General features: G+C 41.5%; 1 protein-coding gene across 1 annotated transcript; it reads right to left on the bottom strand.

Annotated features, from left to right (window-relative positions):
• Nucleotides 1-37: 37 nt before the first annotated feature.
• LOC117099416 (olfactory receptor 13C7) lies at nt 38-997 on the bottom strand. The gene has a single exon (XM_033238772.1). The coding sequence runs from the start codon at nt 995-997 to the stop codon at nt 38-40; it is 960 nt and encodes a 319-aa protein (XP_033094663.1).
• Between the last annotated feature and the right edge of the window lie 14,136 nt (nt 998-15,133).

Below are 15,133 nucleotides of genomic sequence, written 5' to 3'. Positions count from 1 at the left end.
GGCAAAGAGTTACAGGGACATCTGTTCCCCCAAAACATCAAAAGGCAAAGCGTTTCTGAAATACCAGGTTCCTCACAGCAGCCTTCACATCCTTGTTCCTCAGGCTATAGATGACGGGGTTGAGCATGGGGGTCACCACCCCATAGAAAAGGGAAATGAGTTTGTCAGCAAGGTCTTCTTTGTCTTCCCCCAGCGGGTCCTTAGACTTGGGCTTCCCATACATGAAGAGGATGGTCCCGTAGAAGACGATCACGACAGTGAGGTGGGCAGAGCAGGTAGAGAAGGCCTTTTTCCTCCCCTCAGCTGAGGGGATCCTCAGGATGGTGGCAATGATTAAGACATAGGAGAAAGAGATGAACAGAACCGGGACTCCCAGGAAGATCACGTTGGTCACTCCCATACTGATCACATTGACAGAGATATCAGCACAGGTCAACTTCAGGACAGCCAGAATCTCACAGGTGAAGTGGTTGATGATGTTGTCTCCACAGAAGGGCAGCCTCATTGCAAGGGATGTCTGCACCATGGAAGCAGTGCTTCCAGCTACCCAGGAGCCAGCAGCCATGGGCACGTAGGCAGCCTTGCTCATGACCACAGGGTACCTAAGGGGGTTGCAGATGGCCACGTAGCGATCACACGCCATCAAGCTCAGGAGGACACACTCTGTGGCTCCCATGGCAAAGGAGAGGAACATCTGCACTGCACAGGCTGAGAAGGAGATGGTTTTCCTGGGGGTCAAGAAGCTGTCAAGGATGAGGGGGACTGAGGACGTTGTATAGCAGATGTCTAGGAAGGAGAGGGTCCCCAGGAAGAAGTACATGGGTGTGTGCAGGTGGGAGTTGGACACAGTCACCAGGATGAGAACCCCATTGCCTAGTAGGATTGCCATGTACATCAGCAGGATGAGCCCAAAGAATGTTTTCTCCAGGTTTGGATAGGCAGAGAAGCCCAGGAGAACAAACTCTGTCACAGAGGCTGTCTGGTTGGCACTTACCATGGTGTATCTCCTCTGTCAACTGAAGGAAATACTTAGAGATCCAAACTCAACATTCCTTGCCTTGCATAGGACCAGTGCATCTGGACTGGGGTTCCAGTCTGATTAAGAGAATAGAAAATAGTTTTGAAAGTCCACAATATTTATGTATTTCCAAGAAAAAAGAGACAACAAAATAAAAAATTATTTGGGGGACACAGGACACCAAATGCACAAGGTTTAAAATGATGACTCTGATAATGTAACACATATGATCAGTGACAAAAACACATAACACATTCATTTAGGGGGGCTATATCCTACAAGGCAATTTACCTCATTAAACATTGATCAGAAAAGTGACTTAAAGTTTGCTCCATGGTCCCCCAACTTTGTGCTAAATACTAGTGACTTGATTACTTGTGAATCCTCACCTTATAACTATTTCTTCTCATTAAACAATTTTTATGTAAAACAAACTCTGGTTGTTGCCCAAGATCTTTCTCATGGGAAACCCCAGCCCTAGCTGGGTCTTTCAGGAAAAGAGGAGACTGGACATGGAGAGATGCAAGGGAAAGGGGAGATGGTTCCAAGGTAACTTCATGCTCTGGAAATTTCAATATGTCTCTAATATTTGAATCTGATGTTTCATGAAGATAAATAGAAGGCTGTCCCCAGAAACCCATAGTGGCTCACAATTTCTGGAGCTCTAGTTTTCTTTGGTAACTAAGGCAGTCGGGGTGAGTGTCTACACAGGAATCAAGAGTTCTTGAACCTAAGTATGTCAACCAGATGTAGACCCTGGCACTGATTATGCTCCCCAAATAAATCTAGTCCCACCCTCTGTCCAATTCTTGATCTTCTTCTGCAGAACACTGATGCATGGGTTTTCAGTTTGATCTCTTCTAGTGATGAAGAGCTCACTACATTCCCAAACAGCCTGCTTCCTATTTACAGAGCTCTGAAGTGTCAGAACATTCTTTATTCTAAACCAAGCCAGCAGCCTTCTGAGTTTCTCTCATTCATGTGATGGTGGTTTCACCTCCTTCTGGAATTGCCTCAGTTTGTGAAATCAACAGAAGAAGTTCTGAAACCATAGGACCATCTTATTTCTGGGGGAGTCTCTAAAGTTAGGCAAGTCCATGACCTAAGACTGAAAAGTTTCATAGGCTCCTTGCCATCTAGATTTTCTGTCCCATGAAGAAAGAGTTTTGCATGGGCCTCAATCTTTGTAAAAGTGCTGAGATTGCTTCATTCCTTCCCTTCTCAAGTCCCAACCCCTTTGGAAAATCAAGTCAGAAGTTAGGAATGTTACTGTGCTAATAAAAAGGTTAAGTATTACTCTTGTAAGAACCCTCACTTACCTTTGTCAGGAGCCTACTAAGAAAATGTGCCCATGGCTTAGGAACAGTGTGTGGGCCAGAAATAGCAGCACTAGCTTGAAAGACTCAGATTGAGATGGCCACGTCTGATTTGAAGAAAAGAGTGAAAGCTAGTTCTTCCTACTCAGTCTTGGTTTTATGTTTTAAGCAAAATTTCCAAATGAATAACCAGAACATGAAAAAGGCAATTTGAAATCAGTGCTGCAATTGGGACAGTTATGCTCCCTGAAGTGATTAAAAGTTTGAAAGTAGAATTGTACAAAGTCAGGAAACTTTTTGTACTTCTGAGACAATGTCCCCAAGATCCAATTATGCCAAAAGCACTCCAGGAAGACTTATTTTCCTCCTTCCTTTTTTCCTGTTGGAACTTTCCACACTTAGACTATTGAGGGATGTTAGAAAAAGAATTTTCATGTCCTTTTTGAATTTCTGCAAACTTCGAAATGCTAAAAATTCTTGAAAAGAAACTGGAGAGCTAAATGTTATTGAGGAATGCGCTCTGTTCATGCACTATGGGACCATCAGGTGTGAGCACAATGATTCCAAATCAAGTGCTCAGGGGCATGGCTGTGGACATTTTGGGGGCAACTTCTATATAAAGCCCTGGGGAGACTTCACTGGGGATTCCGTTTCTGGAAAGTCCTTGAACAATGGGGGAGAATTTACACATGAAGAGACAGGCAAGGGATGGGAGGAAGGAGAAGACCATCTTGGGGACAGATCTTGGCACAGCTATTGGGCTTGCTTTTTTCTTCCATAACCTCAACAAAGCATTTGTTTGAACAGCTTCATGGAACAGGAGGGATAGCATAGAGTCCAGGGAAGACATTCTATGTTGGTGGAATCTGGAGTAGGACAAGCAGCATCTAATTTGACTTTAGTGATTCTCATCTCCTAGTATTCATGGCTTTGTGTCGTCCTCTCCTCTGAGTAACTTGATTTTCAAAAGAATACACTCACTTGCTGGCTTTAGTGAAACCAACTTCCAGATTGGAGAGACAAATGTGGCAAGGAACCGAGAGAGGTCTCTGGCCAACTTACTCAGGACCTCAGCCCAACAACTCTCAAGGCACTGAATCTTGCCAACTACTTAAGTGAGCTTGGAAGTAAACTTTTCCCCAGTTGAACCTTCAAATGAGATTCCACCCCTAGTCAAAACCTTAGTTATAGCCTTGTGAAAGACCCTGAAGCAAAGGATTCAGTTAATCTATAATCACATCTTGACCCACAGAAATTGTGAGACAACACGTGTGTTGTTTTAAGCCATTTAGTTTTGAAGTTGTTTGTTACACAATAATAAATAACTATTATGTAGAGGATGGTTATGAACTATGAGGAAGAAGCCAAGGAAAGAAAGAGGTAAAATATGTAGAAAACAGTGGTTCAGTGATAGGGAGCCCTCTACTTCCTCAAAAGTCTTTCCTATTGCCAGAGGACATCAGTGTTCAGCAAGTTTTTTCTCATCCTGGGTCAAAGTCTGCTTATCTCCCTGCACCTCTATCCTGGGTGTTAACTTAGCCTTTGGCTACAGGGAAATAATCACTTCCTCTTTTGTGTATCAGCCCTTCAGAGACAAAAGGACAATAAATCACTGTAGATATGTGCAGCTACAGGGAAGATATGGCCCTGAACTAGGCACGTTACTCCTTCTACTGCCTGCTATGAACACTGTGTTTCTGTCAATGTGTCAGAGATCCCTTTGGCTTACCTTGGCAAAGAATCATCTCCTCCAGGAAATTTCCGATGGCAATTTCTGCCCACAGAACTCTCTCTCTCTCCTCTAAACTTTAAAAGCTTCCTTCCCTGGGATGTCCAGTTTTGTTCTGAACTCTGGAAATTAACTTGTGTAATTCATTTTCTCTGGGTGTGTCCATATGCATAACTCTATTCACACATCCATGTGCTTAATGTGTGTATGCACATATAGGTGGTTTTGTAACTCTTTTTCTCTTCAGCCTCAAGGATCTGGTGGTATCCATTTCCAAGATGAAATGCTGATAGGCTTCCTGGTGAATCATGAACTTGAATCTTGATGTTTGAATCCCCCTTGGTTTGTCTAATTGATGTTCCAGAACTCACCTGCATTCATTATTTTCATTCTGGATGGAAACTCAGTGGTGACATTATTTGTCAATAGTTCTTTCAATTACGTTCCTCATTTCTCCATGGTAGAGTTAGACTTTATGATCATAGTGGCAAAGAGCAGGAATCAAAATGATGACTAGTGAGCTCAGTTTCCCGGACTTACTCCGTATCTCATTCTTGAACTGAAAACACTTTGTTGTCATGGTTAGCTTCTTCCTCACTTCCTTTTTTCATTCTGTGACTACTCATGGGAGTCTCTAGAATCATACCCCTTGGGTCCACAGTAAATTCTAATGTCTTAGATGATCCCTGCAGAATAATGGAGCTTTGAGAAACATCCTTGCGTTCTCTGTCTCCACTTAGGAGCCACAGTTATAGAAATCATTGTTCTCTGCAAGCTTCCTGAGTTGGTAAAAAGCTTGTTCCAATTAGGACAGATATGTCAAATATTGACAGATCAGCTGGAGTTTTGCTTATCTTTTACACAAAGAAGTTTTATATCTTTATTTTTGTATTTGGCCTCAGAAATCTTAGAACACTCTACCAACTCTGAAACATTTCCTTCAGGGCAGCAGGTTCATTGACTTCCCTCCTGAATTCAGTCTTTGACATCTGCCTGGTGTACACTAGGGAGTATAAAGAGTCCTCCAAGTTCTGCCACATCACCACTCAAGCACATCCCAATGACCAAACATGCTTTGGGAAATATTCTTTACCCTGTGTACTAGTTTTAGACTGTCTGTCATGATTGCTAATCAATTCCCAAAGCAATTGAGACAGTGGCACATATAAATAGTAACAATAAATATATGATAAAATCATGACTGAATGCCATCCTGGAAAAACAATCTCTGCCATGAGTCCAAGTGGCACAAAGAATCTTGGACCCTCAGATGACCTACTGGAAAGAGGAGCTGTTTACTATTTAGAAGCAAGGTAACCATATATAAGAACAGGCAACAAGCAAAAGAAAAGTCCTTTTGTATTTTGTCTTGAGACTGCTAGAAATTTTACTAGACAAATGTATGGCTTGCCAATGGCAGTTATTACGACAAGTTTTTGCGTTTAGATAGACATATAGATACTCACGTTTTGCATAAAATTTACTTACAATGAAATGCACAATTCTTAAGTGCATCATGCAATGAGTTTAGACAAATATACAGACCCACATAATCCAAACCCAATCCAGCTGCAGAATATTTATATCACCACAAAGAGTTTTCTCATGCGCCTTCCCAGTTAATCCCCAATACCACTCTGCCCAGAGCATCCCCATTGTTATAATATTTTCACCTTCATGTATGTCTACCTTTTCAGAAACATCATATTAATAGAATCATGCACATTCTTTCATGCGAGTCTTGATTCAGAATGTTTTTGAGATTCATCCATGTTGTTACATGATTTAGCAGAATATCCCTGTTGTATTTTCCTCCAGTTTGGTCTTGAGGTCTCTCTTAGGAGTGAGGGTATAAACTATAGCCCCTAGCTCTAGGGATTTAGTCATGAATGTTTACAGTGCACCTTTCATGGGATACTTCTCTATCCTGGCTGATGGCCTAAAGCCTAAGTGTCCAACCTGTGACCAAGTGTCCCTCTCACAGGAAACTTGTTTATACTGGCAGATTTTTATGGGTTTTGTCTTACCCATGTCCAGTTTGTTCCTACCAAGATAGCCATTCTTTAGGAGAGTCTTGACCTAGAAAGAAATTAGGTTTGGGTGTGTTGGTAAGGTGAGACACAGAGGAGGCAACTCAGCAAAACACATGAAATAATAGAAGCAGTGTATTACTTATAGATCTAGAGAGGAGAGGGCAGCAAGCCTCACAAGGTGAACAGGAAGAGAGACAGCCATCCGGGACGTGTACACTGAACCAGTGGATGGAAAGCAAGAGAGACCAAGCGAGGGATCTGTTGGTATCCAGGTCATTCCCATGCAGGTTTCCCAGGTGGAGTTCTAATTGATGGGTTTAGAGAAAGCAAGCATAAGTTCTACGGAGTCACACTGTGACTGAGATGTGATCACTGTGGCATTTCTATGTAGTACATGCAGGGTGTGGGGGGCAGTAGGGTAAGTCAAGTAGACTATATCTAGTCAAATTCAAATGACTACTATATCTATCTAGTCAAATGACCGTATGAATGTAGATCTATCCCATAGGAAGGTGGTCACTAGCAGGCATTTGTATAAAGAAGATATTTGGATTGACCGCATTAAAGAACTGGGAGGAGGCAGAGAATTGGAAACTGTGTTTTAAGGAGCTAAGCCCTGTTTCTGGTATGAAAAAGATAAATAGATATTCAAAACAGGTGCTGAGGCAACATAAAATTATAGGAATTCACTACAATTCCTTTTCATTACTAAGTAGTATTCCATTGTGTGAACATCCGGTTTGTTTATCCATTTTCCTTATTAATGAATGTCTGGGCTGTTTTCAGTTTTGGCTGATATGAATAAAGCTATGATGAATATTCTCATACAAGTCTTTTTGTGGATGTATATTTCCATTTTTCTTGGCTAAATAATCTGAGAATTTGATTGCTGGGTCATGCCATAGGTTTTGCTTAGTTTTATAAGAAGCTGACAGATTTTTTGCCAAATGTTTGTATCGTTTTACACTATGGCCAATGATGTGTGAGAGCTCTAGTTGCACTACATCCTTGTCAATATTTGATATCGTCAGTCTTTTCCATTTTAGTCACCCTAGTTGATGTGTAGTGGTTTCTCATTGTGGTTTTAATTTGTATTTTCCTGATAACTAATGATATTGAATGCTTTTATTTCATATGCCCATTGACCATTCATCTATCTTCTTTGTGAATGATCTGTTCAAATTACTTATTATTATGTATTTTTTTCAATATTGAGTTGTAGCAGTTTTGGATTCAAGTCTTTTGTCAGGTATTATGTTGTGAATATTCTTCCAGTCCATGGCTTGCATATTCATTTTCTTAATAGTGTTTTCTGCTAAGTAGATTTAAAAAAAGCAGAGATTCATTTGTCACAGTTCTGAAGGCTAGGAAGTCCAAGCTGCCAGCCAGTTCGGGTCCTGGTGGGCACTATCTTCCAGGCTATGGACAGCTGCCTTTTGCTGTGTCCTCTTACGATGGGGGAGGGGGGCACAGCGAGAGAGCTAAACAGATGATTTTAAATTTTCATCAACTCTATCGATTTCCTTCTTTTTTTGTTATTATTTTCCAAATCCTCCCTAAAAAACTTTTGCCTACCCCCAGTCACAAAGATATTTTTCTGTGTTTTATTATAAAAGCTTCATAGTTTTAGCTTTTATTTAGGTCTACAATCTATAGTAAATTAATTTTTGTTTATGCAATTAAAATTTATCTTTTCCAATGTGGTTGTCTAGGTGTCTTAGTGTCATTTATTGAAAAGAACTTCTTTCCCCCCATTGAATTGCTTTAGTACCTTTGTCAAAAAATCAAATGACCGTATGAATGTAGATCTATTTATCTGTTCCATTCCTTTGATCTGTTTGCATTATTTTGCTAGTATCATACAGGCTTGATTCTTATAGCTTTATATTAAGTCTTGAAGTTAGGTACAACTTTGTTCTTCTTTTCTAAGATTGTTTTGTATTTCTTTTACATTTCTATGTAAATTTTAGAATCAGATTTTTATTTTCTACAAAACAAAGCCTACTGGGATTATGATTAACATTACATTGAATCTACAGATTAAAAGGGGGGGTTCAGCACTTTTACTATGATGTGTCCCTATAGAGTCTTTCAATCAATGAACATGATATATCTCTTATTTATTTAGGTCTAAATATATGTACTTTTCAATGTAGAGGACTTGTACATATTTAATTTACTCCTAAGTATTTTATCTTTACTTTATTATAAATATGCTAAAAACAATTGGATATTTATGTGTAAAGAAAATGAGAACCTTACCTCATACCATACAAAAAAAAAAAGTGGGCCGGGCGCGGTGGCTCACGCCTGTAATCCAAGCACTTTGGGAGGCCAAGGCAGGCAGATTACAACTTCAGGAGATCGAGACCATCCTGGCTAACACTGAGAAACCCCGTCTCTAATAAAAATACAAAAAATTAGCCAGGCATGGTGGCGGGCGCCTGTAGTTCCAGCTACTCGGGAGGCTGAAGCAGGATAATGGCGTGAACCCAGGAGGTGGAGCTTGCAGTGAGCCGAGATCGCGCCACTGCACTCTAGCCTGGGCGACAGAGTGAGACTCCGTCTCAAAAAAACAAAAACAAAAAAGTCAAAAAGGAACACAAACCTAAATGTAAAATCTAAAGCCATACAACTTCTAGGAAAAAACATAGGACAGAATCTTTGTGACTCTGGCTTAAAGATTTCTTAGATAAGACACCAAAAGCAAAATTCATCAAAGGAAAAATTGATAAATTTGACAATAAAATTTTAAATTTTGTTCCTCAAATGACACTGTAAGAAAATTTAAAAAAAAAAAAAGGGACTGTGGGAAAGTATTTGCAAACTGTATATATGATAAAGGGCTTGTATCCATCATACATGAAGAATTCTTATAAGCAATTCAATAACAAAAAGACAGCCCAATTGAAATATTGTCACCACAAAACATATATGAATGGTTAATAAGAGCATGTAAAGATGATCAATATAAATAGCCATCATAAAAATGCAAGTTAAAACTACAATGAGATACTACTATGTATCCACTAAAAGAGCTATATTTAAAAGACTGATAATACAAGGGTTGGGGAGCATGTGGAGAAACTATCATACATGCTTGCGGGAATTAAAAATGATACAGCCACTTTGGAAACCAGTTTGGCAGTTTCTTAGAGTTAAACACATTCTTACTATATGACCCACCAACTCCACACAAAACTGTGTATATGCATGTTTATGGCAGCATTATCCATCATAACCCCAAACTAGGAACAATACAAATGTCCATTAGTGGGTGAATAGATAAACACAATGTGCACAAAGTGGTATATCCATACAATGAAATAAATATTGTTTCACAATTAAAAAAGTGCAAGCTGCTGATACATGTTACCACTGGATGAGACTCAAAAACGTATACCAAGCGAAAGAAACCAGATGAAAAGATAGCATAGGATTCCATTTATTTGAAATCTCTAGAAAGACCAAACCTTTCCAAAAAAATTATTTATTTTATAATTTTTGTGGGTACTCAGTAGGTGTATATATTTATGGATATATACCATAATATATACCAAAATATCCCATAGGATATTTTGATACAGGCACACAATGTGTAATAATCACATCAGGGTAAATGGGGTACCCATCACCTCAAGCATTTATCCTTCGTATTACAAAAAATCCCATTATACCCTTTAAATTATTTTTAAATGTACAATGAAATTATTATTGACTACAATCACCCTGTTGTGCTATCAAATATTGGATCTTATTCATTCTTTCTATTTTTTGTATCCATTAACTATTCCTACTTCCCCCCAACCCCGCTACCCACTCCCTGTTGGAAAAAAGGCTTATGGGGTGCCTTATTTATTTAGGTCTAAATAAACTGGTCATAAAAATATGGGACAGTAAGTTGTGAAAAGCCACAACAGGCCTCTGGGGAGGAAAGCCTTCTTATCACCATTATGTTTCCATACTCAGAGCGAGACCTGCTCTCTTATCTGTAAACGCTGTGTCCAAGGAGAAAGACACTCCTTTGAAGCATTGGAATGTGGACAGACATGCAGGCTCCTAGTTAAGCCTGCTCCCACTAGCTACTCTCTGATAAGTTAAAGACATGCTGTTTAAACACAAAGGAGATTCATTTAAACCGCTGTTGCTATAGATTACGCGTATGACGTACTGCCTCCCTTTCACCGTTTTGCTCTGAACGTCTGCTTCTTAAATCTAAGTGATTATACTTAATAAATAGTGTGGAGACCAGGACTCTGAGCCTTTTGCAGCCTCCATTTTGCAATTGGCCCCCTGGCCCCCGCTCTTTATGCAATCTTAACCTGTCTCTTCTCATTCCTTCGTCACCACCGGACTTTGGGTACCCTACGGGTGTTGTTGAGGCTGGTCCCCAAGGCTACCCTTCCCAGCCTCTGGTAGCCATCATTCTGTTCTCTATCTCCATGAGTTCAATTGTTTTAACTTTCAGCTCCCACAAATAAGTGGGAACATGTGAAGTTTGTAAAAGAGCAAATCTTTCTAGAAATAAGTAAGTTGGTAGTTGTCCAGGGCTTCTGGTGGGGATTGACTGCAATTGGGCATGGGGGAAGTTTTTGAAGTGATGTAAATGTTCTAAAATCATTTGGTGGTAATGACTGCATAACTGTATACATTTATTAAAAATCATTGATTTGTACAAGGGATGAATTTTTGGGTATGTAAGATATACCTCAATAAAATGCTAAAAATGTTTATTTGGAGTCTTTCTGTGTCCCCCTGATGTAGTCAGTTCTCTGGGAACTGAACTAGGACCCTTAGACCTGCAAAGCCTAGAGAGAGTTGCAGGGATGGGAAGCACACATTTCCCAGATACGTCCCTGGAAGTGATGGTAATCAGAGTGACTCTTGCCACCACCCTGTATTTTACTTATTTGGGGCACAGCACCATAAAATGGTCACTGATTTAGAGTACATACTGCATTCTGGAGGAAGGTGCCCCCTTCTCACCTGGCATTATTTCTAAGCTGGTGGCTTAGCTGTGCTATCAAACGGCCATTATGTCACTCTCTTGGGCCAGTTGCTTCTGGATGGTGCAGTATATTAAAGGACTGTGAGCTCACGGTTACACCTATTTTACTGTGGACCCAGACATCTGCCCCCCACTGGCTTAGAGGTGTGTGCTCCCACTACCTGGCCTCTCTCCTCTGCTGGTGCCCACTCCAGTCTTGGAGCAGAGTTGAGGCTGAGCCAGGGTGCTGTTGTGACCCATCTGGGTGTGCACACACTTGGGGCAGCACCAACATGCCAGCTTCCTGCAACCTCTCTGGACTTGAGGCACCAATGAGCATAGGACAGAGGCTGAGGTGGGAGCACTGAGGGCAGCTTAGGGCTTGCCTGCAGGCGTCCCTCAGCACAAACAGCCTGGGCAATGGCAGGAGCCAGAGATGTTCCTGGGCAGAAAGGGTAGGTCCCCAGTGAAGCCCCACCTTCAAGTTAGGGACAACCTGAAACTGGGGAGCCGGGCTGACAGACCAGAATGGGAACTTATGGTGATTTTTCTGGGCCCAGCCATAGCCAACCATGGACCAATCAGCAGGCACTTCCTCCCCTCTGAAGCCTAGAAAAACCCAGGACTCAGCCAGACTCAAGGAGACTATGGGAAGACCTGTCTGTGGAGAGGAGTTACCCACTCCAGGGCTTCATCTCTTCTGAGAGCTGAGAAGAAGTTGGGATGACCAGCTGTGGAGAGGAGCTACCCACTCCAGGGTCTCCTCTCTGCTGAGAGCTGAGCAAATGTCGGGACAACTGGCTATGGAGAGGAGCTACCCACTCCAGGGTCTCCTCTCTGCTGAGGGATGAACACTTGTCGGGACACCCTCACTGTGGAGAGGAGCTATCCACTGTGTGTCTCCTCTGAGCTGTTCTATCACTCAATAAAGCCCCTCTTCACCTTGCTCACCTTTCACTTGTCCATGTAGCTCATTCTTCCAGGGTGCAGGACAAGAACTCAAGACCCACCAAATGGAGGGGCTGAAACATGCCCCTTGCTTGCCACATTGCAAATGACAAGAAGGAGAGAAGAGCTGCAGCCCTTCAGGGAACCCAGACTTAGGAGCTCCCCAAGCCAGGGCTGTGACACCCTCTTTAGGGTTCTGTGGTTCCTGGCATCTTCAAGCTTCCAGGCACCACCATGTTCCCCAATGCCAGCCATGGAAGCTGCTTGCAGTATGCCTGGTCCAGCTGCAGACTTGCGGGGAGCTGGCACCCATGCTGGCACCTGGAGCTGTCTGCCCTGCCACAGTCAGCATGCCTGGATGTACCCAGAGGCCATACCCTACGCTTGGCTCGCTCACCCCTCACCACTTGGCTCACTGGCAGGCAGGGGATCCAGGCAGGTAGTGTAAGCTGAGTGCAGCCTGCCTGGCCAAGTGGGCCCAGTGGGCCTGAGCAAAACTTGGGCAAAGGCAACACTGGCTAGAGGTTTCTGGCTGGTGAAGCAACACCTCAATGATCCTGTAACATTATGTTGGGAGGGCAGGGACTTGAACACTAGACCTCTTGAATAACATCAATCCCTGGACATGTTCCGGATTTACAGGTGATAGAACCACAAAGGGCAAAGTCCCAGTAGCAGGAAGGGAGTCTTTGATTACAAGAAGCACTACATGTTGAGTCCAGAATAATTGTTTCAGAACTGATTTCTCCAAGACTTGTGCCAGGCATGATAACGTGGTGCTATGTGCATGTGGCTTATGAAAAAGAATATATATTTTACGTAAGCTAGTAGATAGTAATTATATTAGTTGTGACTTTTGTTGCTCCCCCTCCTAAGAAAGCAACTTAATTTAGATTAGCAAAAACCAGAGTCCACTATAAAGGGGTATCCATTAGAAACAAAAGTTCAGGAATGTGAATGTAGCCAGGTTTTAGGAAAAATGGAAATGAAAAAATAGGAACACATGAGGATTCTCTAAACTAAGGGTCCGCAAGATTAAGCAGTTTTTTTAAAACAGGCCTGAAGTTACACAGGCAGAGGCACTCCATGTTAGTCTGGCTGCAAAGTCCATACTCTTAACCATCTCTCAACTTTGCTCCTCTCTCTCTCTCTTTGGCTACTCTTTTCTCTTTGCAGACATGGTTACTCTTGACCTCTCCAGTCCACATAGTCAAACAGTTTGCATGCTATGGATCCAGTGACTCACTCCCTGGCACTAATGACAATTCTCGAAATCTGGCAGAAAGAATCTGATTGCTCTGGGAAGAGTCAGTGTCACTCAGAGCAAACATGAGTGACTCGCGCTGTGGATGGGAAAGAAGGATGACTGGAGAAAATGCTCAGAGAAATCGGATGGTTAGGTCATAAACTGGAAAGCCACCCCGAATGGGCTACAGTGATAAATCTGGACTAATTCAGTTAAGTGTGGTGTTATAGTCTGTCTTCAAGTGTCATGAGGCTTCCTTTGGGGAGTTGTTTAACGTATTTCATTAATAATAAAAATGTTAATGTATTAATTGGGAGGTTACTTTTTGCTAGTCACTGTGCATTTTTTTTATTATTATACTTTAAGTTCTAGGGTACATGTGCACAACGTGCAGGTTTGTTACATATGTATACATGTGTCATGTTGGTGTGCTGCACCCATTAACTCGTCATTTACATTAGGTATATCTCCTAATGCTATCCCTCCCCCCTCCCCTCTCTTCACAATAGGCCCTGGTGTATGATATTCCCCTTCCTGTGTCCAAGTGATCTCATTGTTCAATTCCCACCTATGAGTGAGAACATGCGGTGTTTGGTTTTCCATCTTGTGGTGGTTTGCTGAGAATGATGGTTTCCAGCTGCATCCATATCCCTACAAAGGACACGAACTCATCCTTTTTTATGGCTGCATAGTATTCCATGGTGTATATGTGCCACATTTTCTTAATCCAATCTGTCACTGATGGACATTTGGGTTGATTCCAAGTCTTTGCTCTTGTGAGTAGTGCTGCAATAAAGATACGTGTGCATGTGTCTTTATAGCAGCATGATTTATAATCCTTTGGGTATATACTCAGTAATGGGATGGCTGGGTCAAATGGTATTTCTAGTTCTAGATCCTTGAGGAATCGCCACACTGTTTTCCACAATGGTTGAACTAGTTTACAGTCCCACCAACAGTGTAAAAGTGTTCCTATTTCTCCACATCCTCTCCAGCACCTGTTGTTTCCTGACCTTTTTAATGATTGCCATTCCAACTGGTGTGAGATGGTATCTCATTGTGGTTTTGATTTGCATTTCTCTGATGGCAAGTGATGATGAGCATTTTTTCATGTGTCTGTTGGTTGTATGAATGTCTTCTTTTGAGAAGTGTCTGTTCATATCCTTTGCCCACTTTTTGATGGGGTTGTTTGTTTTTTTCTTGCAGATTTGTTTGAGTTCTTTGTAGGTTCTGGATATTAGCCCTTTGTCAGATGAGTAGATTGCAAAAATTTTCTCCCATTCTGTAGGTTACCTGTTCACTCTGATGGTAGTTTCTTTTGTTGTGCAGAAGCTCTTTAGTTTAATTAGATCCCATTTGTCAGTTGTGACTTTTGTTGTTATTGCTTTTGGTGTTTTAGACATGAAGTTCTTGCCCATGCCTATGTCCTAAATGGTATTACCTAGGTTTTCTTCTAGGGTTTTTATGGTTTTAGGTCTAACATTTAAGTCTCTAATCCATCTTGAATTAATTTTCATATAAGGAGTAAGGAAAGCATCCAGTTTCAGCTTTCTACTTATGGCTAGCCAATTTTCCACACACCATTTATTAAATAGGGAATCCTTTCCCCATTTCTTGTTTTTGTCAGGTTTGTCAAAGATCAGATGGCTGTAAATGTGTGTTATTATTTCTGAGGGCTCTGTTCTGTTCCATTGGTCTATATATCTGTTTTGGCACCAGTACCATGCTGTTTTGGTTACTGTAGCCTTGTAGTATAGTTTGAAGTCAGGTAGCATGATGCCTCTAGCTTTGTTCTTTTGGCTTAGGGTTGTCTTGGCAATGCAGGCTCTTTTTTGGTTCCATACCAACTTTAAAGC

This window comes from Trachypithecus francoisi, unplaced genomic scaffold (genome assembly GCF_009764315.1).
Source record: "Trachypithecus francoisi isolate TF-2019V2 unplaced genomic scaffold, Tfra_2.0 Lachesis_group16, whole genome shotgun sequence".
Lineage (NCBI taxonomy): Eukaryota > Metazoa > Chordata > Mammalia > Primates > Cercopithecidae > Trachypithecus > Trachypithecus francoisi.
The sequence above is the reverse complement of the archived record's forward strand: the minus strand, read 5'-3'. Positions and strand labels throughout refer to the sequence as shown.

What these genes read in the sequence shown, in the direction of transcription:
- LOC117099416 (XM_033238772.1), bottom strand. Translation starts at nt 997, where the DNA reads ATGGTAAGTGCCAACCAGACAGCCTCTGTGACAGAGTTTGTTCTCCTG.